This window comes from Candida theae (assembly GCF_024610275.1).
Source record: "Candida theae strain CBS 12239 chromosome Unknown scaffold86, whole genome shotgun sequence".
Lineage (NCBI taxonomy): Eukaryota > Fungi > Ascomycota > Pichiomycetes > Serinales > Debaryomycetaceae > Lodderomyces > Lodderomyces theae.
In genome coordinates this window covers 1-25367 of record NW_026261464.1, presented here as the reverse complement: position 1 = coordinate 25367, position 25367 = coordinate 1, and the positions used below count along the sequence as shown (strand labels likewise).

Here is a 25367-nt window from a genome sequence, read left to right as displayed (position 1 = left end):
TGATTATATGAAAATAGAACTATATAGAAAAAGGGGAAAAGACCCACCTTTATACTTCAAGACTCTAAAAAAGGTTTAGTACCTGAATCATTAGTGATACATGTTTCAGGTTCGGGAATCATCCTCTGAAACTCTTATCAGTTTAGTAAGTGTTTCAGAATACACCTATTCCTATTCCTGCCAAACACCATGATCTTATACATAGCCTTGTCGCATCTTTTATCTGTATTTGAATGTTGAAGGTTGTTTTAGTTGTTCTTTCCTAATTGTTGTCCAACCAAAACGAATACACAATCTCTACAAGAAATGTTTTTATAGATCATCACAGTGTCTTCAAAATCACACAACTTACTGCCTCCTTTTATTGCACTTACAACAAGCTGAATTGGATGGCCAAGGTGACAATTACCGACAACCAAGAAAAGTTGTACATGGACAATCCGCCATTAACTTGTCCAACAGCAGAAGGAGAGCTTCCATTTGACCCAGCAGCACCAGTCGAAGTGTTTGAGTCACCAGTACGTCTCGAACTCAAAACCATTGCTCACAAAAGTGGTTATTGAAGTTATAGAAGAAAATCAGTATAGACGGCTTGCGCAATGCTGATTTCTTTATCTTCCAAGTCATACACAATGTAAGCGCTTCTCAAAATATTGTCTCCAAACAAGTGGTATGCGGTTTCATTCTCGTCCTTTGTCTGACCACATTGTGGGTTGTGTGTTGATCAACGTAACAGTAACTGTTGGTTCAGACTTACCGGCACACGAAGGGTCAGCTCACCGAAACGGATGTCGAAAGTGGCATTCGATTTGGATAATTCACAATCGACTCTGAATGCAGTTTCTTTTTCATCAAATTCACCATTGAGCTTGTCTCCCAATTCGACAAATTCTTCAGGCAACAAGCGGGACAAAGGAGTACCGGAGTCAAGAAGAGCACGGGATGCATTTTCACTAACTGCTCTTGTTTCACCTTCATCAGTAACGGACAAACCTTGAATGTCAACAATCAAGTCGGCATACTTTCCTTTTGCGTTCTTGGAAACTGGCAATGTTTCCAACTTGCCTTCGTACTTGGCATGATCAATAGCACCAAACAAGACTGAACCAGTACTGGCATCTTTCTGGTCCAAGTACAATGAATACAACACTTTTTTAATAACACCATCGGTCTTCATCTTGTATGGCAAGTTTTCATAACTAGCCACAGACTCAATTTCAGGTAAACCAATACCCAAAACGCCGATATCGTTTGAAGTCAAATTAGCAATAGCGAAAGCGACATCCGAGACTGACACATTTCCAATCTTGACAGTATCGTAACCCCAAGTTCCAAATGCATAAGTTTGGTCTCCGTACATGGTCAAGAATGTGTCACTTAGTAACCTCACCTTACTAACTCTTCGTGGTCACAACTTACATGGTACCCCAGTACAAGTTTTGGAACCCGAGTCGTTGCTGTCTCCACCATCTGCAGCATCAGCAGAGCTAGAACTTGAAGTTGAGTTGTCACTTGAATCACCCAAAGGTGGACTCTCAGTAGGGTGAGGTGCACCACCAGAAAGGGACGACAAGGTGCTATTCAAACTGAGCAACAGGAGGGCAAAGTCACTGCTTCATTTACCCAAGAGAAACAATGTAACGACTTCACTTGTCATCACCCAAAGATCGGAACTTCCAGTATCTACATGCACTTCAACTTTGTCTCCATTAGATCCAATTGCCAATTCAGCAACGTAGATAATTTCTTGGTTCTTCAATGTCATTTCCACAGCACCATCTTGGTTGGCACGTTTAGCGTGTGCTCTAGAACCAGCAACAACAGAAGGCAAATTTTCACCTCTTTTGACATTGAAGTTGACTTTGAAACTTCCTGCTAATGTGTCAGTGGGCAAAGCTTGTGAGACTTGAAATAATGGAAATAAAGATGCGGCAGCAGCGAGTGAAATACTATGGGTCAACTTCATCTTGAGGATGTTGGGAGAAATAGAAGAGGAGAGAAGGTTAAGACGTTTCTCGAGATGTATTTAATATACGTACATATGTTAATGCCTTAATGGACTTTATCGTTGCTGTCACTTTGACGCTTGAAAACTTTTGCAGTAGTCTAATGCAAATCAGTTTTGTGAAGTTGGAGGGGAGGGGGGGGGTTTCGTTTATTTCTTTTTTTTTTTTTTTTTGTCCCTCTAAAAAAAAATTAGAATAGTTTTTGTTTCAGTTTGTGTCATATATATGCACAGAAATGGCACAAGCGTAAAAGAGCACCATTGCCATACACACATATAATTGTTTTTGCTTGTACGTTAGAACAATTTTATTTCTTGGCTAATAGGATGCTCACAGACTGTTTAGTAGTTGACGTTCTCTTCCATTGCTTTCTTTGCTTGCTTTTCACTAATCTTTGCATCAATTGTGATATATCGTATATCATATCATTGTTGCTTTGATAGTATATATGGCTAGAAACAAGTACAGTTTAGCAACGATGTGTTGCAAGATTGCTCGTGAGGAAGTAAACAAATGCTTTTCGGGAGCTTGTGTGGTGAGTTGGACAAACCAAAGCCACTCTCACGCAAAAAATACCTTACTTGCCCACGTTTACGAGAGAAAAAGAATGTAGGTCCGAGGCAGTTCCGACACTTGCTGTAAAGTTACGTCACTATTTCACTGTCCCTGCCACTTTCTTCTGCTTCATTTTGTGTACTTTGGAACTGCACCTCGGTTTTCAAGTGCTTGTTTCTTCATTGATTGTGGTTTTGGAAAGAAATGTAAGTTTCCCCCCCATGGTTGCTCTTGGGTCTACTCTGTGGACGTGAAAGGTTCAAGGTATGTTAGTGCTTACTCTCTATTCCACTGCGTTGGGAACAACACTTTTCCTAGTCAAGGAAAACATGAATATAAAGACTGAATTATTCCAATTGGTATTATTTTTTTCATATTATTTTTGAAATTAATCCGAAGCGGAGGTAAATATTATATCCGCACAGAATGTGTATTACACAAGTACAAACTCCGGATTCTTTTGTTTAAAACACAAAATACTCGGAGTTCAAACTGTTCTATAATGATATTCGAGAGAGTGCAATCTCCATGTATGACAATCTAGAATCAAATAATATAGCGGCAAAAGTCTCTTTTTTTTTTAAAGTTGGCAAGATACCGAATGTTTCCTTGTTTTAGTGAAAGTTTTGACCAAACAGGCGACCTCTTAAGCTTCATTCACGGAAATGTGATAAGTATCTACAACGATAGAGAAATGTATACAAGTTGTAGTAAAACCTACTAATGAATACGTCGTGCGACTCCACTCTCTAGTCAAAGAAGCAATCCAACAGTTGGAGAAAAAGAAACGATGTAATCCGAAAATAGGACAACATTAACCGAAAGTGGTATTTTTTTTTTTTCTTTTTTCTTTTTATTTTTTGACGTTACTAAGTGAATGAAATGGGCAAGAGGAAGCGATCATCATTGAAACAGAAAGCAACTGTAGTCAAAAGGAAAGAGCTTCATAGGCACTCCCGTTGCAACGAATCCAAACACTTACAAGTACTCTCTTGCACAGGAATCTCTCTTTGTGGGGACACCATCTACTATTCACGAACACAAACACGGAAGCTTTGTGGAGCAATGGAATGCGGAATGGAAATCACAGTCCCCAATGACTATTCTTTATCTGGCTCGCCTTCGATTTTCTGACTTGATGGTTCCAGCTCAGTGAGTGGAGTATAGAGAGAGATTACAATATTATGAATTCTGATTGAGAGGAAGTATCTCCCAGTGATTGACTCTTCTTTTACCTTTTCACTGAATTCGCTTGAAGACAATGAGTGGGCATCACATGAGTACTTAAAATCNCAAACTAAAAAGTGGAACTGAAAAGTGGAACTAAAAAGCGTCTTTAAATGTTTGCTCTGTACAAGTTTTCCTATTCTGTTTTGTCCTGCAACACATAATTGGCGAGGGAAATGTAGATATACAGGATTCATGTTTGCCCTTCTTGTCAAACTTTTTCCTGAGTTTCGAGTACTTTATTCAGTTCAGTACTACTATTACTCGCGTCATCAACACCATCATCAACACTATCCCCATCTTCATGAAATTCATAACGTAGCATAATGCACAAACAAATCAACTTCATTGCAAGCTCTACTAATTTTCCTGCTGTACTAATTTGAAGGTCATTTATGATGATGAAGTTGTAACTTAGTATGATTTTGAGGAAATCGTCATTCAAGTGGCGTAGATACTTGACCCATGCTGGGTCGTGGGGCAATAGACGAGTGCCAAGTATTACATTTTGATTTAAAAGTGGTTGGGCTTTAGGTGGGTGGGTGGTGGTACTTGAGGCGAGTGCAACTAGTAGATCAACGACAGATAGTCCGTATATGATGGCGACTTGGATTGCAATGGCGTACTTCAAATCAAGGGTAATCCATTGTGACCCGTCATTGATTATAACGTATAGGCAGGCAGCATTGACTGAAAAGAAAAGAAGCACTTCAAGTGCAATCTTCATTCCAGTACAAAAACTGCACCTGTTGTAGTTGTTTAGTTTGAAATACCTTAAAATAAATAGTAAACTGACAAATTGGCATATGTACAATTTGATTGTTGATTCCGTTGGTATATGGAATGATGTCAATGACTGTAGATAACTCTCATACACATCTTGTTGTATATTGCTCCACCCTGCTTCTTCTGAACTCATTTTGGACTGATGTGATATATAATATGACGAAGGAAAATGAGGGAAAGTTTTATGTAAAGTCAAGCACGTGTTTCTGATTGTGTAAGAAGATTAAGGTGTTGTAAAGGAATGTATTACTTCAATAGTTGGATCTTAGATGGTGGTAGTGGTGGTGTGTGAACGCATATATGATCTACCAGGCAAATGGTTTCCAAACAAGTTTGACAGAGGGGCTATAAATGTCATGACATTATGGATATCCACAGTGTATTTATATAAAACCCATACGTTAGTGAGTATAATTTTAGCAAAAACAAAAAAAAGAAATGAAAATAAAAAATAAAAAATAAAAAAAGAAATGAAAAAGAGTATGAAGTTGTTTCTGTGAACATGGTTGATGATGGGAACATTGTTTGTGTAAACTGTGTCTTGTGTGTGTCCTTTACATTGTATTGTGGTTGTTATTAATAGAAATGGCGTTGACACTAGAAAAAAAACCCACACGCTCTTATTGTCTGTTCCCACGTGTCAAAGAATTTACATGAGATGATAAGCAACAGTAAGATGTATGTATCAGCCACAAAGCAGAGCGCAGTCTTGTCTATACACTTCTTAGACAAACACAATATCCACTCCCACCCAAAGGTCGTCAGGATAAACGACCCGTGCTTAAGCCAGAAGTGTGGCTGTAATGATGGCCAATTTAATTGAGAGGGAAATTTTTTTTCCACCAGTAGAAGTAAAGTGAAGAAGTACGACACTGCTTTTTGTGGCTCATTTGTTACTACAGTTAGTCTAATTATAGAAATTCGTATTCTTTTTATTTTTTCTTTTTTTTTTTTCTTTTTTTTCTTTTGGCGTATAGGAGAAGAATTATATATAACTTTTGAAAGAGAGGAAGTTAACTACATAGTCCTCAACGTCATCAAAGTTGCAAAAGTCTTTGTACTATTCCAGATACGGAGTTGAGTCACTGGATTCAACTAGAATCTCTTTTGTTCTGTTCTATTCTGTTCCCCTATTATGGTTTGTGTAGTTTCTCTTTTTCTCTTTTGTTTCTAAATTTAGCGATGGGATTATACGAGAGAGAGAGAGACAGGGCCAAGAAAAAAGCCGCACACATAACAGTTTACACTACCCTGTGACTCTTTGCCGTATGTTGCACATTTGAGAGATTAGAACAGCAAATCATATCACTCTACCCAGATTTATCCAGAGTATCCGTCCATTGACTTCTTTAGAAAAGAATGAGCATGTTATAGATCATACCCCAATATAGTCTTGCCACTCACAAATTGTACGATCTAAGCCCCCCCTCATTCCCCCCCCCCTCCATTAGTTATGTGGCCATTAATGCATAATTTAAAAGATGACAAAGACAAAGGCATATTGATCTATATTTAGCATACCCATTGTACTTCAATGAGGTAATTTTCGCATTGCCAAAAGGTATAGACACGTTTGGTGAATATGGATAGATCTTTCTGTCCCTCCTTCTCCGTCTACCTTTGATGAAAACTATAAATAGGTATGTGGCTATGCACAAGCGTACATATATTATCAGCCACCACTGTTGTGGAGAATACAAGCAGCAACGAGATGAACAAGCAGTGCCTCCCCTATTGTTAAAAAAACTTGGACTAGAGCGGGTGCATGGTGTACCTTGTGGTGCAACGGTACCCCCTTTCCCTATCCATTCTAGTGCAAAACTCTTTGTGCAAACACTACAGCCTCCCCTCCCTTTCCTCCTCTTCCTCCTCTTCATCTTACCGCCTGCTTTTACATTCAAGTTCTATATATAGCATACACATATCTTGTCCTTTGCGTAGTGAAACAGAACCTGAACTAAAGTGACAAAAGTTAAAAATAACACATCAAGAGAAGAAAGATAGATGTCTTTCTTTGTGAGTCGGTATGACAAAGAACTGTACTCGTGTGAGTGTGAATGATTTGTAAAGGGGTGTGTTTGTTTGTACACAGAGACAGTACTCGTGTGAGTCTTGCAAATGGAAAACAAGAGACTTTGTTTCTATCTGTCGTACGTTGTTTTGTGTCAATATAGTCTGCTTTTCTTCAACTGTTGCCAAGAATATCGACCATATGTGGAACCTCAAAAACAGTATAGAATATCCTCTCTCTCTCTCTCTTCTGCAAGCAAAATTAGAGAATTGTTTGTGATGACAACATGACTTCTCAGAGAGGTGTTTGTCTTTGCTCGGGAATTGTAGTGATCGTATCCAAAAGAAGATGGGAAATTATACCAAAGTTTCCACCACCACCATCACCACCACTCGTTCACAGAACTTGAGGTTGAATAGCATTACGTCTTTTGCTTTCTTGATCTACAAAACTTGCAACATCACATAAACGCAATATGCGTATACATAATTTGCTTCCGCTTAGAGAATATACTATATCAAATTAGACGCAAAATAGTAAACCCTTTCACTTCTGACACAGAGATTATATTGGAGAAAACAAGAGATCTTCAAAAACAAAAATGGCCAAGGTTTCTACGTTCACCGGTGAAGCATGCTTGAGAATGAGTGAGACGAAGCGAGTACACAGAAAATGAAAGGAAACAATGCACATCCGCCTTTGGCATTTTAGTCACTCTCTGGTTATATTTTTTTTTTTTCTTCGGTTTCACTCTTGACGATCTGCAATTTTGTTTGTGTGTGTGGGGTGAGATGCATAACAAAGTTTTTCTTCAATTCAACCACTTGGTTTATTATCGTCTCAGCTATAAAGATTTTGTGTCAGAAATCCCTAACTTCACCTGTTAAAAGTGCGTACAGATAACTTTACTGTGCAATTATGTTGGGAATAGAATAGTTGTAAAAAAGTTTAGCTTAAGAGTCGTCGTAAATGCGGACCACTATCAATTCATGCGCTTACTGTGAGAGTAAACTTTCTTTTTTTTTTCTTCTTTTCTTTATATTGGTTCCTGTTTCGCTTAGTTTAACTCAACAGTGGAGGGAGAGGATCTGTTTAACGACTGTTCAGCAAGACTGGTGTAGTATAGTAGCCTAAAAGGCCACAATTCTGGGTGAGGCGTACGATGGTAACGAAGATGGAGATGAAGATGTCGTGTGACATTTATACAAAAAGAGGGAGCAAAGTAAGTTTGAGGGCTTTTTGTATTACTATTGTAGATCGTTGATGTATAATTGCTTAAAAATAAATCAGTGGATACTGCTGTTTTAGGCAGTACACCACACTACTAGTTAGTAATAGCTATTGGTGTAGTAGTAGTAATGCCTTATAACTTCAATATATTTTAAGAAATAGTGCATATATATGTGTATGAGTATTATAAGTATTGCTTGTGTCAGTTAACTTACTCAAAGTGAGCACGTGGTGTAATATTAAATTTATTTTTATTTTATTTCTCTGCTATTGTTTTAGTTTTATTTACACTTTTTTGTTTTACAAAGATTTTTTAGTTTCATCAACAACATCAACAACTTCAGGGTTCTCAACTATATAGACTGTAGGTATGTACATGTATGAAGTTACTAAGTATACATGCGTACACAACTATAATATACTTATACATGGACTGTTCCATACACTAAAGATCAAGAGTAGTAGCGACTTACACCTAGTTTTACAAGAACGTGTTTTTGGTATTCGTAAAACATCTTGTATTGAAATTGGTTATGAGTCTAAGAATATTATTAGTTATTAGTTGAGGAGTATCACTACTGTTATAATAATAATAGTATGACATGTATGTTTTAGTTTGTGCAGGCGCACGTGCACTTTGTGTAAAAAGTATCAGAACAAGAGACCAAAGAGAGAAAAGCCCACGTTGCCCTCTTTTTCCTCGCTATTCTTCTTCTTGTGTAATATTATTAAGTATAACAGGGATTTACATTGAATGGTTGATATATATAACTGTACACACGATATGTATATATATATATATATATCATATATAAACCCCCTACTAGAAAAGAATCTTGTAAAATATCAACAGCAACAACTTACTTATAAAGCCATCTTTTCTTCGGTTTACCACTTGCGTCCACTTTTTAGTCAACACTTTAGTCAATTTGACCATAATGGCAGTCACTACCACTACTACTATTAATGTTACTCCCCTTCATCGCAAGTTCATCAATATACTAAACAAGTACTTGTGCAATGGCTTACACAACCCCATAGTATCTTCTGCAATCATCATCACATTTGTTGCAGTACATCTACTACGCTCCACATTGTTGATGTCCCCTATAATAGCCCAATCATCATCCACTACTTCTTCTTCTGCATTAGCGCTGGTGGACTGGGAGAGGGAAGAGTACCCTGTAAATGGTTCTATAAACGGTGAGCCAGTTTCATACACCCGTGACGAAACAACAGCAGCAACAGCAGCGGCTATGACTGCTGTTTTTGATGACTATTTCTGTGATTTCCTTTCTAATTTCGTCAATCTTGTATTTATCTACCGTTTTGTCATGATGAACTATAACAACAGCATCAGCATCAGCAACAGAAACAGAAACAAACTGCGTCAGCAACAAGCCACTACAGGACTGTCAATCTTCCAAGAATTGTCCATTTTCATAATGCAATTGGCAGCTGCTACTTGTTTTATGTACTTTTACTTCAATCAGTTTCCCCGTTTGTTGCAAGTTCTTGCTTCACTTCAGTTGGTTTTACCGTTTGTCATTTTATTCATTTCTTCAAGTACCTCATCATCCAAAAACAAGTCAGTTTACAAACTTTTAAAAGAGTGCAATAATAACATTTTGCCTTTTTTCATCACCAATTCGTTTCTTTTTATTAACGTGCCATTTATTGCGTCTTCAAATGCTAATACTGCAACCGCTACTACTGCTGCTACTACTGCTACCTCTGTTTCTGTTTCAACTGTTTTTGGTTACTTCACTTCAGATGATACCCTCAGTTGGTTCTATTTACTTGCAGTTTATTCGCAAAAATTATACCTTATTTACCAGTATGTCATTTATGAGTTGATTAGCGTTTACGAAGAGAAAGAGGAAGAAGAAGAAGAAGAAGAAGAACAGGATTCAAAGGTGGATTTGGAAAAGGGTCCACCAATAAGAAACAAGAGTGTACCTACATCACTGCCATTACAACGCACAGATTGTGGAAGCAGACTAATGATGTCAGTATGCTACATGGTTATGATAGTGGATTTAGTATTTATGTGTCTGTACTAATTCTCTCTCAATACACCTTTACTTCTTTATGGAATATCACCTATGAATCTACGTGCAGTTTTCTTGGTGTGCTTATGAGGTTGCGAACCGAGTTGAAACGCCTCATTTTGCAAAGTAGCAGGCATAGAGAAATGTTGGATGACAGGTTTGTATAGTATGTTTATTCCAAGCAAACAAAAGAGAGTGTGTCAAATATTATTGTTTGCAAATACCCAGCGGTCCTAGCAAAAGGATATAATGGCAACAAATGCACACCACATCCCACCACAAAATCGAGCAGAGTCTACAAGTAGGGCCAATATCAACACGCAAAAATCCGTTCTTTTAATTTAGTCAAACTACACACCAACCAAAAGCCGTGAAACCAACGTTCTGCATCGGTTCTCTTCTTTCTTTATTGCGTCACTTACAATTGACCAGAGTTGTCAATGGTGATCTTTTTAGAAGTGGCACCACTTCCAGATCCAAAAGACTCAATCTTCTTAACAACATCGAACCCATCAGTAACCTCACCAAACACAACGTGCTTACCATCCAACCAAGGAGTAGGCACAGTAGTAACGAAAAACTGCGATCCGTTAGTGTTTGGGCCAGCATTGGCCATCGACAACAAACCTGGTCTGTCGTGCTTCTTGGCAAAGTTCTCATCAGCAAACTTGGTTCCATAGATAGACTTACCTCCAGTTCCGTTGAAGTTGGTGAAATCACCACCTTGCAACATAAATTGAGGAATGACTCTGTGGAAAATGGATCCTTTGTAGCCGTAGCCCTTTTCGCCAGTGGCTAATGCTCTAAAGTTTTCAGCGGTCTTGGGAACAACATCGTCGTATAATTTAAAGGTGATTTTGCCCAATGGTTGGCCGTCGGCGGAAACATCAAAGAATACGTTGGTCATTGTGATAATTTGCTTTCTGTTTATTTCTGAATCAATTGCAATTGAGTGAATTGAGTTTGTCGGTGGGAAAACGAAAAGAACAGAAAAACCCAATTGATGGGAAATATGATGGCGTATCCAAACGAATTTCGGCGCTTTACAGCAAAGGAATTGAGAGTGAGATGGAATTTGTGTGAAGAGAAGGGGAGAGTGTGAGGTTATATGTCGGACAAAATTTTTTTTCAGACACAAAACTTTCCCACACTCGACATCCACAATTTGAAGGGTTTTGCTTCGTTCTGTTCGAATTGTAGGAGATCACATGACAGACCCGTCATACTCATCAAATGCATTGGCTTCTAAGCTTTTGAACAAAGTTGGTTTGGGGGGGGGGAGAAAAAGTAGGAAAAGGGTTCAAAAGACGTGGTCAATTACAGGAGTCGACATTGAAGATTAATTGTCTGTCTGTCTGTCTGCCTGTCTCTACGTGTGCGTGTATGTGTGTCCAACAGAATTTGGTCAACACAATTCTTTTTCTCTACAATAATTGTATGCAGTACATTTTACTCACACCGACAATTACGTAATTATGAGAAGAACCCTACGCAAGCTCGTTTGACCAGACAGACATTTTGTTTAAATAACTATATACACTACAAAGACTAATTATGGAAGAAACGTGGGAAACACACTCTTGTACAACGTTGTTGAAGCCTTTTGGGTTGGTCTCTCTTTGACGGTGGAGATGCTTATTCAAGCAGCTGATTGTCGTAAGGACTCGAGGGTGTCACCTCTGAAGCAGCAGTCTGTTGAGATAGAGAGTTGGTTGAAGACATAATGAAAAACTAATCTTTTATTAGTTATTCCAATATAATTTGAAGAATTAAGTGGAGAAATAGAATCCCTATTTATATTTTTCTTAAATAAACCTTGCACAGTAGGATGAAACCGATGTAGCCTTATCAACAGAGTTGTTGCAGCAACACATCCCCACATTCCTAAGAGAAACTTGAACACGCACGTGACTTTTCTACCACACGAACACCACAACAACTTTGTATTAGATTCCTTGAATTACCATCCTTCAACAAAATCAGCCTTTGTCAAGCTACTGCGAAATCGCATCTGCCTCCAGAGTGTATCCACAAGTATGCAAATCTTCTGTATGCATTGTTTCTTCTACACTCTCCTACTCACAATTTCGCCAAAACAGTCTCATACCCAGACTTGTCCACCTTTCTCTCAGTTTCAACACCAAGGTACTCGACATTCCTCGTCTTAGCATCCACAACAACAGCATACCTCTTGTTCCTCCAAAACCCACCCGCATCCATAGCCAAGCCATTCTCACGACTAAAACCGCCAACATCATTAGCAAATATGACTTTCGGCATCACACCTTTGGCATTATCTTCAACATTGTAAAACTGTTTAACCAACACTTTTCCCCAGCTATTAACCACGAATGGATCGTTTGAAGCAAGGACAATAACACATCCGATCCCTTTGGCCCCCAATGATGCAAGGTTTTGCAAGTATGGAGGTACGTGGACTTCTCCGCACGTGGGTGTCCATGCCCCAGGCACTGACACGATGAGAATCTTGTGTTGTGGTGTGGTGGATAAGTAGCCAATTACTTCATCGAGCTTTAGTGGTAGTGGTTGTTGACAAACAAGGGGGTCAATGAGTCTGGTGTCGTCAGTGTTTATTGGTATGTATGCGAATTTCACGCCTTCTGGAAATGGAGAGCCTTGTGCAAGTGTCATTGCAAAAAAAAAAAATACGCTTTGAGTTGGGGGTGGTGAAAGAATGAGGCACTTATGTAGTCTGAATGGATTTTGCTGGTTATCAATGTTCAATTTCTCGGATAAATCCGCACATACTGTTTATGGTAATTCAAGGAATCCTTTAAAGTTTCTTGTAACACACGACCTCGTCAAGAAAATGTTATTCGCAACCTAAATTAGGTTTGCAATTAGTTTCATATAATCCTTGCACTGGTGAACTTCAGAGAAGAGTTCTGTTACCAGCAGGGCCACACGGGTTTCATCTTTTGTGCGCAGTCTCATCAACACTATAAATTAGGAATTGAATTTCCCAATTTTAATTTGTTCTCAAGTTCATAATCTTTTCTGATTTTTTCTGATCTTCAAGGAATATATATTATTCTTAAGGTGTCTATATGCTATGTATATATATACAATATGTCTTTTGCTATACTTTCTGATCCTGAATCTGTTGCTACCCCTTCTCCAGAACCAGTCCCAACTGACATTACTGCATCACCAGTTCTGTCCTTACGACAGTTGAATATGATTTTTATGAACGTAACACAGCGGGAGCCAGAGATTCATTGACGAATTAAGTCAACGGGCCAAAGTCCCACAGTACCAAATATCGATGTAGCAGTAGCTTCAATTGCAACTATGTGGCAAGCAACACCACAAGAGGGTGTAAAATCCGCTTGCATCTGTCTCTCAATTGGGAACATGCTATAATTGTATTCGTGTTTGTAGCTCGCTGCACCAGCGGAAGCTTCAGTGAATTGAAAGTCTAGCCCTCGTCACGACGCTCATCAGTCTAGGCTTCCGTATTGCTCTGGATGGCCGATTCGCAAAAGTTACTCTCTACGAGAAATGCCTCACGAAAAACCCATCAAAGACTCCCTCTATACTAGCCTTATCATCGTCGAAATTTTCCAATGTACCATCACTTAGTACCGGCAGTTGCTCCTTCTCAAAATCGGTCTCGTTAGCGGTTCTCGCTGCTCTTGTCTCCTCTTCTACACCCTTATACCGAGCAAAGTCCCGTGAGTACATCTTCAACGCATCGGCCAGATCAGCATGATCGCCAATTTGGTCATCACTTCTCTCGTCACTGGCATCCACATCGACAACACTGCCCATGACTCCTCCAGCCATTTCTTTCTCCTCTTGGCTACATTCCCTTTCCCATCGCTTCAACCTTTTGAGGTCACCAGCTGAAACATCAGTCTCGTGATCAAGTAACATCATCAACAATGCATGCTCATACATTCTCAGTTCCAATAAATCATGCTCATCAATGGTCTTGGTTTCCAACTCAAACAAATTGGACTCAAATTCTTCATCTATTGTGTCCTCATCAGTCGTTAGGTCACGATCATACTGGTTCAAGTTATGGATCGTACGAATTGTGGGCTTTTGAGGCGCAGGAACCAAATTGGCAAACGCTGGAACAGAAACAATGTCTCTGAGGTTATTGAACCAACGGTGCTGTCCGTACTTCTCTGTGTAAACTTTCTTCACATATGGGTTGTTGCAGTTGAATATTGCGTTTAAATTTGGGTACCCCAAGCGAGTTAAGGCCGACTTGACATTTTTAGGAAGGATCGTAATGCAACACCTCTTAGATTCATCCTCCAAGTCATTGTTGTTACTCTTTGTTGTCTTCGCGTTGATTATGTTTACCAATATATTAGTTGTCACTTGTTTCACTAGATCTTCCATAATATGGCAAGTATCATCAGCGCACGTCCTGCCAAACATTGTCCGCATGTGATTTCTATTAAGTAACCGACAAGCATCCGTGTCGACATGAGCTGAGCCTAGCTGAACCTTTTCATCAGCATCAATCAACAAGCTTTGTTCGTCTTCAAGTTTGGTGAAATACTTCAGCATCTCATAGGCAGCAGGGATCTCTTCATACTGCACTAGCCGGTAATCCCACTTCTTCAAACCAGGCTTACCGCTACGACGAGCTCCGTTTTTTAACTTGCTCAACTCCCGTTTCAACAAATTGTAATAGGTCATAATTTCCAACTCAGACTTGCCCATGTGTAGGCTGATCATATCCAATTGATGTATCGAGTACCTCGCAAGTAAAGTGAAGAACAATTCCTTCTGCTCTCCCGTCCAAAACTGACCAGGGTACTTAGCATCATTAGGGTATGTTCCGTCGTAAGAGACTTTCAGTGCCGATAATGGTAATTCTGGTATGGACTTCGTTGGGTCCAAGGTTTCACCAACAACTCGATTATAAAATTTGATGTAGTTTTCATTTGGAAGTCGGAATGGTTGATCCTTTGTTAGCACTAGGTGGTCTTCACACACTGTGTTATCTTTGGAATCGATTCCACTAGTTTCCCCAACATTTTCAAACCAACAACCATAATTGGTTCCCAAGAGTTTCTCACACTCTGCCTTTAATTTGCCGAGTCTTTCGTTCAAAGCAGTTAAATCATGGCAACCTCTTGGATTGCGCACCTTAGGTTCAATGCTCTGAATCTCCCTTTTCATAACTTTAATGTCTCTATTGACAATTTCTTGATGCACTGGGCTAAATACTGGCAAAAGCAGTAGTTGCGTGGCATCCCCAAGTCCCCCGCTTTCGTATTCCTCAATGAGTCTTTCTTGCTCCTCTTGCTTCAAAGTGTATAATTCTTCCCATAGTTGAGGCATGTCCAGTCGGTATTTGGTTCTCGAATTTGAAAATACTCTTTCAAGCACTGCAATCCTTCTCTGTCGGTCTGTAACCTCTTTTGCGTAATTTTTGCTGAGCCTCTTTTGAACCTTTTCAACAAACTTCGCTTCCTTCCTGGCCATTTTGAGTTGACGTTGCTCTTCCCGTTCAGCTACCCTTTTATGTTTCTTTTCCCGCATTAAAATGTTCTGCAGTTGCGCACCATTGTCATCGTCTTCTTCTAAGACCACCATTTCGCCGGTTGCCGATTGGTGTTCAGAATTTGGTTCATCCTTGCTGTTACACCTGAGCTTTCTTCGCAGTCTTTCTTTAAACTTTTCTAAAGAGATGCGTTCTTGTGGTAACTTGTTTAATTCTGACTTCCAGTCCGCCAACTCCTTATTAACAGCATCACGATCAAGTCGATTTAAAAGCCGACCATTTTCTAAATACCTCTCAAGTTTCACTATCCGCTTCTTCAATTTATCTTCCAACTCTTCCTGTAGCTTTTCTTGTCGCTTGGCTTCGAGTCTTGCTTGTGTTTGAGCTCTCTTGTTGGGTTCGATTTGCCTATTCTTTAATCTCTTGTGTTCACTGTGCTGCACTTCCTTTTCTTTCTCAGGTCGTAAACGCATCTTCCTTTTACGCTTCTTATTCTCCGTAAGTTCCATTTCTTTCAATTCTGTTTTTGACAAGCGACGTCTTTTGGTATTGGTATTGGTATTGGTATTGGTATTGGTTGTGGTTGTGGTTGTGGTTTGAAGTTGCGGGGTTGTCGAAGGAGGGACGGACTGAGCAATAGCCAAATTCCCCAATGCGTCATCAGAACCAAGTGTTTCATCAAAGGCACTGCCTGTTAATGGGGGATTTCTGGTCGTTGATTGTGTGTCAGGTCGAGTGGAAGCTCTATTCCTCGTAGCGGGCCGCCGCGATGCTTTATTAGAGTCAAGAAATGCGTCTAAGTAGCTGCCGGATACTATGCTCTTATCTGCCAGGTTGGCTTCATTGATACTTGATCTGTGACTTGTTTGTTGCTTTTGCTGCGATTGTACTTCTTCCGTCCCGCATACCTCAAAACAATTTGCTAACTCGGGTAGTTTATTCTTTGGTTGAGAACAAGCACCATCATGAGTCTCATCCGAGGAACCAACACGATGTTTACCGTTCAGTTGTATTCTCCGTTCCTGTGAACCTCCTGTACCTGCTTGGTCACCGATATCTCGTTGTGATCGATCTGATGTTGTCTGAATCGATTGTTTGGACTGCACATTTTCGTTTCCACTCTTCTGTGTGCTCCTTGTTGTTGACGAGTTGGTGATACCGTTTTCACTGTGAGTCGGGAGCAAAGGATGGGTAGTTGTCATATGCACATTTGATTCAATTGTGACTTTGGAGTTAGAATGATGAACTTTTTATTTTCTTTTCAGTGGAAAAGCTGTGAGATTGTGATGATGCTCATCATTTTTGTCACACACGCGACACTAAATCAAAGTATGGTCATAATACTACTTACACTATACATCTTTAACCCGCATTATCCTTGCTTCTATACCTTGCCGACATGTCATATCTTCATTTTATCAATAGATTTATCCAATGCATCCACAAAAAGCTCTTTGTCATTCAAGTCCTCGATTGTATCTATATTCAGTTTGGAAGACTCGTAATCGGTGTCGACCCAATCATCATCTGACTTCTGAACATCTCCAGTAGGCTCATCGTTTCTTAATATTTCAGGCAAGAACGGCTTCGCCACGTCTTCTTCAACTTCTCTCCTCTGCGCCTCGTCCTCCGCGTCCGCATCCGTGTCTGGGTCCCCTCTACGTAGTAGTCCAATCAATTCGACATATTCTTCCGGCACAAGCCCATTTTCTCCCGTTTCAGGATCTTCAGCAACTAGCCACCCCTGTCCATGCCTATAGCTGATCCATATCACTTGCCCTTCCAGTAAACCGATTTCATTGTCATTCTCTGGCTGGAAATCAAAAATAGCACGAGCTTCGCAGTTTATTTCGTCCTTCTCGTAATAGTCGTCATCGTCGTAGTCATCCTCCAAGTCTGCATAGTCATCATATGTGTCATGGCCCTCGTTGTCGTATTCGTATTCGTATTCGTATTCGTATCCTTCATGCTTATCATGTCTTAGGCTTTCATGATGTCGCGATCGATGGTACGAGCCGTCCGAGGAGGATATCGTGGATGTATTATCGGAAAACCTTTGAACTTCTTCATCAGATTCGTCATCATCTTCAATAAGTAGTTGCAGACTCCGCGAATGATTTAGGGAGACTACATAATGTAGTGGATGTGATTCAGGATACCCAAAATCTTTTATCTTGGTATTTGGTGGAAATCGAGGACCCATTGGTTTAATGCCACGTCTTTATTTGATATTGTACAGTTGATTTCTTGATGCTGTAGGGTTGGTCCGTGAATAAAAGAAATGCTTCTCTCAAAGACCTTTCGCAATTCGTCCTAATTATCTCCTTGTTGATGACTAGTCTAAAAATAGTAAATCGAAAAATAATAAAAAAATAAATTCAAAAAAAGTTCAGACAGGCGAAACTCACACAATCAAAGCTCCTCTCTCTCTCTCTATCCTTGAACAGCAAAATATGGATGGGGTGGAGTTGTTATTCAGCTATAGTAAAAGCTCGAAAATTGCGTCTTATGTTGTTTACCTCCTTGGTACGTTGATGATATTCGAAACCTTTTTTTCTTTTTTTTCTCTGAAATCATAAACTGAAACACCAAACAATTTTTTTTTTTCCTCTCTATGTCTAAGAGTGTTGGTGATCTAATAGATTGCGTCACACATTAACACACATTAACACACTCACTTACTCACACTCATTCAAACTCACTCACAAACCCAGAAAAAAAAGCCTGTAGGAGATGAGAGGAAGGGTGTACTACAGATGCTTAGAAAGAGAAGATTGAGAAGCGAGGATAAGGGCCTAGTTTTGTAGATAGGTTTGTTGTGAACTTTCGAGTGTGTGGCTGTAAGCGGGTGGATTGTGTAGGGCTTATCGTGAGAGTCGCACGACCGTTGTTGCCAGCTTTTGTTTTCTAAGGGATTTTTGACGCGTCTTTTTAATTCCTATCAGAGGAGTCTGTCCCATGAAGAATCAAGCAGTTACCCGTCACGGACTGTATCCTGAGCCCCCTAGTTCTTTAGTGGTCAACCAATTGCAGGTGGTGTGATGGCATGTCCATTTGAAGATCTGTGACCAACAAGGTGAGTGTGCATGTATTGTTGGTTTCTACGAGTGATAGGGCACTGCGATTTTTTGACAGCAATTATATTCACTGGTTTGAATGCTTTGAAAGGGCGTGTTCATGTCGCTCGTGGTAGGAATCTATACATGATGCGCTTTATTGAGAATCCTGTTCCAAAATTCACTTGGTAGCTTTGACTCTTGCTTCGAGAGAAAAAAAAAAATTGGTCTTCAATGCTAAGCATCGCTTTGGTAAAGCTCTTTCACGTCTATTTCGACTTCGTGTGCACTATGGACTTCAAAGAAGAACAAACCCAGGAGATTGAAATATTACAGTCAATATATCCCGATGAACTTACGTTTTTGAATGACTCACAGACCCAATTTCAAATACGAGTCAATTTAGATACAGAAAGCGAACGCAAACATGCGCTAAACTTGGTGGTCAAATATCCAGCCACGTATCCCGAAGTGATACCCGAGCTACATATCGAAGTCGCTGAAGATGAAGAAGATGGCGAATACGACAATGAAGGAGGCAGCAACGACTATGATGATGACGATGATGAAGATGAAGATGAAGAGGCGAAACAAACTAGACTTGCGTTGAATATGGCAGAGACTATAGAATACGAAAGAAGCGATTTATCCAAGCTATTATCAAAACTAAACGAGGAAGCCGAGATTGGAATCGGTATGCCATCAGTGTTCACGTTGGTCACTGTCCTCAAAGACGAAGCTGAATCATTGTTTAATGAAAAATTGGCCATCAAGAACAAGGAGTTTGAACGTAGACGCAATGAATTGGAAAGAATTGAACAACAAAAGTTCCAAGGCACCAAAGTCACTCGTGAATCGTATAACGAATGGAGATTGAAGTTTAGACAAGAGATGAAGTTTGAAGAAAAAGATAGATTGAAGATGCAACAAATGCACGGGGGAAGATTGACTGGGAAACAAATTTTTGAGCGTGGATTGGCTGGCACTGAAGATGAAGACGAGGGTAATGGTGGCGTTGAAGGGGACGAATTGGCAGAAGGAGTCAAGGGTTTATCTGTTTAGGGAAGAACAAGCAGAAGGGGGTGAATCATTGTGAATTTGCACGAATTGAGACAACTTTATGACAATGAGGGCTTCATTATTTGGTCAATCTGCTAACTCTAGACCTTAGTTTCCACTGAGAGTGCTTTACTACCAGCATTACTACCCACATATCGGTTGTTCATTTGGAACGTACAAGTTTATAGATTTTACTAAAGGTAACAAAGGTAATGAGCATAATGAACTGTCACAATCTACAAAGTGACATTTGTTTTCCATAATCAAAAGAAGGAGTAGCTCAAAAAATGTAATCACATCTCGCACCACCACCGACTGCAAATGAAGTGCAATACAGTTTTGTCGGTTACGGAACCTGAGGACAACGCATTTAGTATTCAAGAAAAAAAAAAAGGAAAATAGAGAAAAAGCATCTCCTTGATCGCTTAACCCAATTTTGGGGGTTAAATGTATGACCTGATATCCTCTGTGCAAAAAAAATCATGTAAACTCCTCATATCTCGGCGTTAAAATCTTCATTGTTTCTCTATTTTTTTTTTTTTCTTACACGTAACTCCAAAAGTCCCCATTTTATTCGGACCGTTGCCAAGAAATATCTTTCTTTTGAGTCATTTAAGAAAATCATTCAATCTGTTACACACTCGTATCCATTTTTTTATTTTTATTCAAAAGCTGAAAAAGGAGGAGGTCTTACTATTCTTTCTTTATGTGGGGTAAGATACTTTTATGACCGATCGGCGTAATCCCACCCTGAATTATCCCCCCAAAGGAAAAAGAGGACAGAAAGGGGTAATACCGCATGCAGTTAATTAGTCATGTATAGTGTACTCAATGTTCTCAGCTGAGTGTCTGGGGATGGAGGCGATCCCGTTGAGGAGCCTTTGCATGTCACACATGTGTGATTCTGTAGGGTTGCAAAGACTTCTTAAAGAATAACACGGATTTTACGGGTTTGACGGATTTAAGATGGCGAAATGTGAAAAATAAAATGCGAGCGGATTTGTTATTGGAGTTGCAAAATCACGTGCGTCAAGTGATGCAACTTGGGATCACAAAGTAAGTGGTGCAAATACATCATCTGTTTGCCAATGGAAGTTGGTTTTGATTCCTATAATCTCTACCTCTGCTTCCACCTGTCAAATCACTGACTTGGGTAGGGGGGGGGGCGCAGTTCAGGTACAAACTATAGAATACTACGGACTTCGGAGTTGAGATAATCTAATTCAAAAATAAGGTGTTGCATATCAGAAAAAATAATAACAATAAATCACACTAAATGTAAAATATAAACAAAAAAATAATATACATCTACACGTAAGAAGCAGTGCGCAAACACGTCATAGCATAGCCAATGCATTGTCAACTCCACATTGTTTTATAGCAATACTCCTTACATCATTGATATTACTCAATTTTTTTTGCATTGACGTAAAACACTGTGATTGAATGACACAAAGATATTTGGAAACTACTGTTTAATTGTACTAAAGTTGTACGTGATATATTGGTGTTAAAAAGTAAAATCTATAAATAAAGCAAACAACATAGTAGAATATATATATATACTGAAGAATTGAAAGGGGAATCACATCAAGACATAAAAAATAAAAAAGTTGAGACCAACCAAGCAGTAAACCGTGGCAAGTAGGATAGCGTCAATAGCAGTAATAAACAATTTCGTGTGACATCACAAATCGTCATCATCATCATCATCATCATCATCATCAACAACATTATGATATTCGTAATCGTAACCATTGAATCGTAAACATAAAAATATAAAATCTCATCTGAGACCCATTTGATGAAGTCATACCCCCAAAACACAAAAAGAAACAAGCATTGTTCATCGTTATGACGTTTCATCGTTGTCTTTGTTCAACTTATAATCAACACTCTCTATCAGATTCTATCAGTAAATGTGTAAAAAAGCCCCCAAAAAACAAAAAGACAGCTTCTTTGAGTAGTGAGTGTAGTGATTGTGGTGGTGAGTGCTTTAGTATATTTGCTCCAATGATAAATTCTCATGCCTGAATAAACTTATGGGAGTACAAGTGGGTTTACCATTAGGTAAAGCAGTGGTGGTAGTAATCTTTGTTGCACTAGGAAGCTTATGATGTAAATTATCGTCGTGAAGGTGGTAACTGGGTTTGCAATTGTGCTTGTGATTTTGGCTGTGTTCTTGGTGGTGGTGGCGACCATGATGCAACTCGGCATGCGTGTACAAATACTCTTCATCCTCATCATCTGTCAACGATGTTGTATTGCACAATTCTGGCATGTCGTGATGGACTGGATCAATCTGTTTGTCCTCCGGTTGAGCTGAATCGCAAATAATCGTTCCTTCATCATCAGAATCTTCCACATCCGTAGCAACCTCCTCCTCTTCCTCCTCTTCCTCTTCTTCAAAAATTGTGGGAGTAGCAGATGATAAATTCATAAATGGTAATGACTTATAACTGGGTCTGGTTGGCAAAGCTGGTGTGTCAGAGTGTGCAATTGAGGTTGTGGTTGTGGTTGTGGTTGTGGTTGTGGTGGTCATGATGGATGCAGTTCTGGGGATCTTGGCTTCAACAGCCACATCCTCTTCAACTTCCTCGGAATCGGAATAGATGTAGTAGTCATCAGAGTCATAATCTGATGATCCTGAGGAAGAAGACGACGACGATGATGACGAATAAACCATTGTGTCATTTTCAATATCTTCATCTTGTTCTGAATCCGAGTCAGAGTCAGAGTCAGAGTCATTGACTTCTTGAGTTGTGATGTGGGGAGTCATGGCTGCATGTTCATAAATGGCACCATTCAACTGGTTGATCTCGTTACTGACATTACCATCCTTCTGCTGTTCTTCTTCTTCTTCTTGTACATCATAGTCATCATACAACTCCTCTTCTTCCTCATCCTCTTCATAGTCAGAGTCTGAATCTGAATCTGAATCTGAATCTGAATCAAGCTCATACTCAGTGACAGAAGTCTTGTAAAGGGAACTGGTAGTAGTACCTACTTCACTATCCGCATCATTGCCAGACTTGTGTGCAACTTCAGAAGGAATATCAAATTGAACGTGTCTATCAACACCATGTTCTTGCTCTTGTTGATTATAATGGTTTCTGCGTTCAGTTTCCTCAGTAATGTAATCCATCAAATTGTCCAACATATTTGCCTGGACAACCAAGTTACGCAAGGACGATTTTGGTGATGCTGCTTCCTTGGTCAACTTCAGTCTCACTTTGCTGGCAAGGATATAAGTCTGGGCAAATGACATATGTGGTGGTGGCCTGGTGGTAGTAGTAGTAGTAGTAGTAGTAGTAGTAGTGTAAGCAGTCATTGTGATACGAGGGATATGGTGATATTCGCGTAATGATTTGGAATATGTATATTATTATTATTGTACGTTCGCTCGGTGGTGATTTTTTGCGGTTGCGTCGCGCAGCCAAATATACCAAAGTTGTTTGGAATAGGAAGAAGTCGTTGTGTGAACAGTGGAAGAGGGTAAAATTGAGTTGCAGTGGAGGGGGGGGATAGCTTGTAAAACACACTGACTTGGCTCAAGGTGGGGTGCTGCTCCTAGTTGAGTAAGATTGTTGTGTTGTTGCGTGGGTAAAAAGTGAGATTCTGTATACCAAACTCCAAATTGTGGTGGTACCTTTGATTTTATATATATATATATATATATATCTGAGATAAATATGGTTTGGGAGTAACTGCTGTTGCTGTTGCTGTTTGATATATGAAGAGAAGAAGAGAAGTGGGATTTAGTGTTGATTATATATATATACATATTGTTTGATTACTGATGTCACTAATTACGTATTCTGCTTAACTTACTCTTTGTTGCACAGTCTGACTAATTGTTCAAAAAGAAAGAGAAAGAGAAAAAAAAAACAAAAGAATTATCGGCGATAAAAAAAAAAATTAATAAAAAAAAAATTATATATATATATATATGGTTACTCTGTTTGTGTAACGGTTAACAATAAAATAGGAGTACACAGAGAGTTCGGTGTTGCTCTATCCGCGATTCTAGAGCCATGCAAAGATATCATCAATTTATTACTATCAAAAATATTTCTTCTACGCAATTCTACCTTACAAAAGTATGGTACTCGCAAATTGCGCAACTCCTATACTATTGCTCGTCAAATCAATCAAATGAAGCACTTCTAAAGATAGCAGCATCAAGTAATAGTGGATCAGAGAAGAGCAAAACAGAACATTGGAGAATTCATGAGAAAGAAAAATCTGAGAGGGAGTAAACGAGTAGTATACAGTACAAGATTCCCGCTTTAACAATCATTATATATATATATATATATACATATGTATGTATGTATGTATGCATCTCCCATAACTGCTATTGAATACGAGAGCACGCAGTCCCCTCTAAGTACCTCTTCTTTCTTTCCTTCTTTCTCTCTCTCCTCCATCGAGCTTTCCGGAATAAGCGTAAAAAATCACTCATACATACAGATATGCACTTTGCGCGAATACATGCAAATCATCTACTTTTACACATACAAAGGAAACCACAGTTTGTAATAAGACATACAAACCCGATGTCGCAGAAAACACAAATGCGCAATAGGGAAGACCAAGAAGACAAAGAAGACAAAGAAGAAGAAGAAGACGAAGAAGTAGAAGAAGAAGAAAATTGTTTTTCTCCGTCGGTTATTCGATTTGATTTGCTTCGGACCGGCTGAGAGCAGAGTAGCCACTTTTTAGCAAAAGTTTTAGTCATCGATTAGTTTGAACTTACTAAAATATGGACCGTTTTTCCGTCAATACTCCAAGCTCATCAGAACAGTCTTAAACTTGGAAAGCTGATGAATGCTCTAGCTCAAGAGTTTACGTACCTCTTTGAAGACTCTGTTCTTTCTTGTCGTCTCCAGAAGTCGATGATAGCGGGATTGAGGTAGGTATGTACAATATATATATTTATGTATATGTATATATACATATTATACCCGCGTTAAATCCATGTCGCAAATTAAAGGGCCTGACGGTATTTAATTATTTTCTTTTTTTATATTGATTTCTTATTTATTTTTTTTTTGTCTTTCTTTTAGCAATTCGCATCCGAAATGGTGTTAACACCGAAACCGAAAGAAAAAAAAAAACTAAAAAAAAAAAAATTAAAAAACAGAAATTCTAATTTCTTTCCTTTTCTTTTCTTTCTTCAGATTGACAGTGTTTTATTCATTAAATCCGAGAGTTTAAATTCAAGAATTAACGCTTTGAGTGCGTACATTCTTTTAGCGTTTGAGGCTCAATAACATAACGTAAGCAATGTACATTTAATCTACAATAAAAGCAACTACAACAATACTCTACTTACCTCTTCAAACAATAAGAATGAGCACACACAGGGATGGTATCAGACCATACTGATAATTTCCAACTTGTAGAACGTGTAGATGCGGCAAGTAATGAGGGGTATTCTCGAAAGCAACACTATATAGAGATCATGCCATTTCCATCTTATCACTTATTGATAGTTCCCGTGTCTTTGAACAGCTGCATTTTCCTGGAAATAAGAAATTATGTCCACCCATCTTGTCTTATAACGGACGAAAAACACACAATGTCAATGAAGTTGTTTGCGTTACAAACTTACATGTACAAACGCTTCATTAAAAGTGTGTGAAGAAGGCAATAATAGTTGCTCTTCACTGCTCTTCCTTTCTCCAATGACTCTATTGCAAATAAATAGATCAGAAAAGTCTCTCTATGTGGCTGTATGCCTCTGTACCTCTGCGTCTCTGCGCCTCTACGTCTCTGTGCCTGTGTGGCTGCTGTAGTGAAGCTGCCTGTGATGCTGCAAGTGAAGAAAACGTTGAACTTGCCTGTGAAACTGCCTGTCAAAATGATTACGAAACAGGTTGGGAAGCTGGTGGT

At 39.2% G+C, this 25367-nt stretch overlaps 9 protein-coding genes across 9 annotated transcripts; 2 read left to right on the top strand and 7 right to left on the bottom strand. All coding sequences in view use genetic code 12, as the record gives it.

Moving 5' to 3' along the window:
- Positions 1–370: 370 nt before the first annotated feature.
- KGF57_004156 (pepsin-like aspartic protease) lies at positions 371–1966 on the bottom strand (the record flags this gene model as incomplete). Its single annotated transcript, XM_051753635.1, has 4 exons — positions 371–543; positions 730–1350; positions 1420–1534; positions 1661–1966. The coding sequence occupies 4 exons, from the start codon at positions 1964–1966 to the stop codon at positions 371–373; spliced, it is 1215 nt and encodes a 404-aa protein (XP_051607374.1).
- A 2033-nt stretch (positions 1967–3999) lies between these two features.
- KGF57_004155 (uncharacterized protein) lies at positions 4000–4707 on the bottom strand (the record flags this gene model as incomplete). Its single annotated transcript, XM_051753634.1, has 1 exon — positions 4000–4707. One exon carries the CDS (start codon positions 4705–4707, stop codon positions 4000–4002), a length of 708 nt encoding a protein of 235 aa, XP_051607373.1.
- Positions 4708–8753: 4046 nt separating this feature from the next.
- Positions 8754–9878, top strand: KGF57_004154 (uncharacterized protein; the record flags this gene model as incomplete). Its single annotated transcript, XM_051753633.1, has 1 exon — positions 8754–9878. The coding sequence occupies one exon, from the start codon at positions 8754–8756 to the stop codon at positions 9876–9878; it is 1125 nt and encodes a 374-aa protein (XP_051607372.1).
- A 406-nt stretch (positions 9879–10284) lies between these two features.
- Positions 10285–10773, bottom strand: CYP1 (peptidylprolyl isomerase; the record flags this gene model as incomplete). The annotated part of the gene is made up of 1 exon (XM_051753632.1): positions 10285–10773. One exon carries the CDS (start codon positions 10771–10773, stop codon positions 10285–10287), a length of 489 nt encoding a protein of 162 aa, XP_051607371.1.
- Positions 10774–11945: 1172 nt separating this feature from the next.
- AHP2 (Ahp2p) lies at positions 11946–12518 on the bottom strand (the record flags this gene model as incomplete). The annotated part of the gene is made up of 1 exon (XM_051753631.1): positions 11946–12518. The coding sequence occupies one exon, from the start codon at positions 12516–12518 to the stop codon at positions 11946–11948; it is 573 nt and encodes a 190-aa protein (XP_051607370.1).
- An 861-nt stretch (positions 12519–13379) lies between these two features.
- On the bottom strand, positions 13380–16556 carry KGF57_004151 (uncharacterized protein; the record flags this gene model as incomplete). Its single annotated transcript, XM_051753630.1, has 1 exon — positions 13380–16556. The coding sequence occupies one exon, from the start codon at positions 16554–16556 to the stop codon at positions 13380–13382; it is 3177 nt and encodes a 1058-aa protein (XP_051607369.1).
- Positions 16557–16756: 200 nt separating this feature from the next.
- On the bottom strand, positions 16757–17557 carry NBP2 (Nbp2p; the record flags this gene model as incomplete). Its single annotated transcript, XM_051753629.1, has 1 exon — positions 16757–17557. The coding sequence occupies one exon, from the start codon at positions 17555–17557 to the stop codon at positions 16757–16759; it is 801 nt and encodes a 266-aa protein (XP_051607368.1).
- A 1144-nt stretch (positions 17558–18701) lies between these two features.
- On the top strand, positions 18702–19472 carry GIR2 (Gir2p; the record flags this gene model as incomplete). Its single annotated transcript, XM_051753628.1, has 1 exon — positions 18702–19472. One exon carries the CDS (start codon positions 18702–18704, stop codon positions 19470–19472), a length of 771 nt encoding a protein of 256 aa, XP_051607367.1.
- A 1993-nt stretch (positions 19473–21465) lies between these two features.
- KGF57_004148 (uncharacterized protein) lies at positions 21466–22800 on the bottom strand (the record flags this gene model as incomplete). Its single annotated transcript, XM_051753627.1, has 1 exon — positions 21466–22800. The coding sequence occupies one exon, from the start codon at positions 22798–22800 to the stop codon at positions 21466–21468; it is 1335 nt and encodes a 444-aa protein (XP_051607366.1).
- Positions 22801–25367: the final 2567 nt, after the last annotated feature.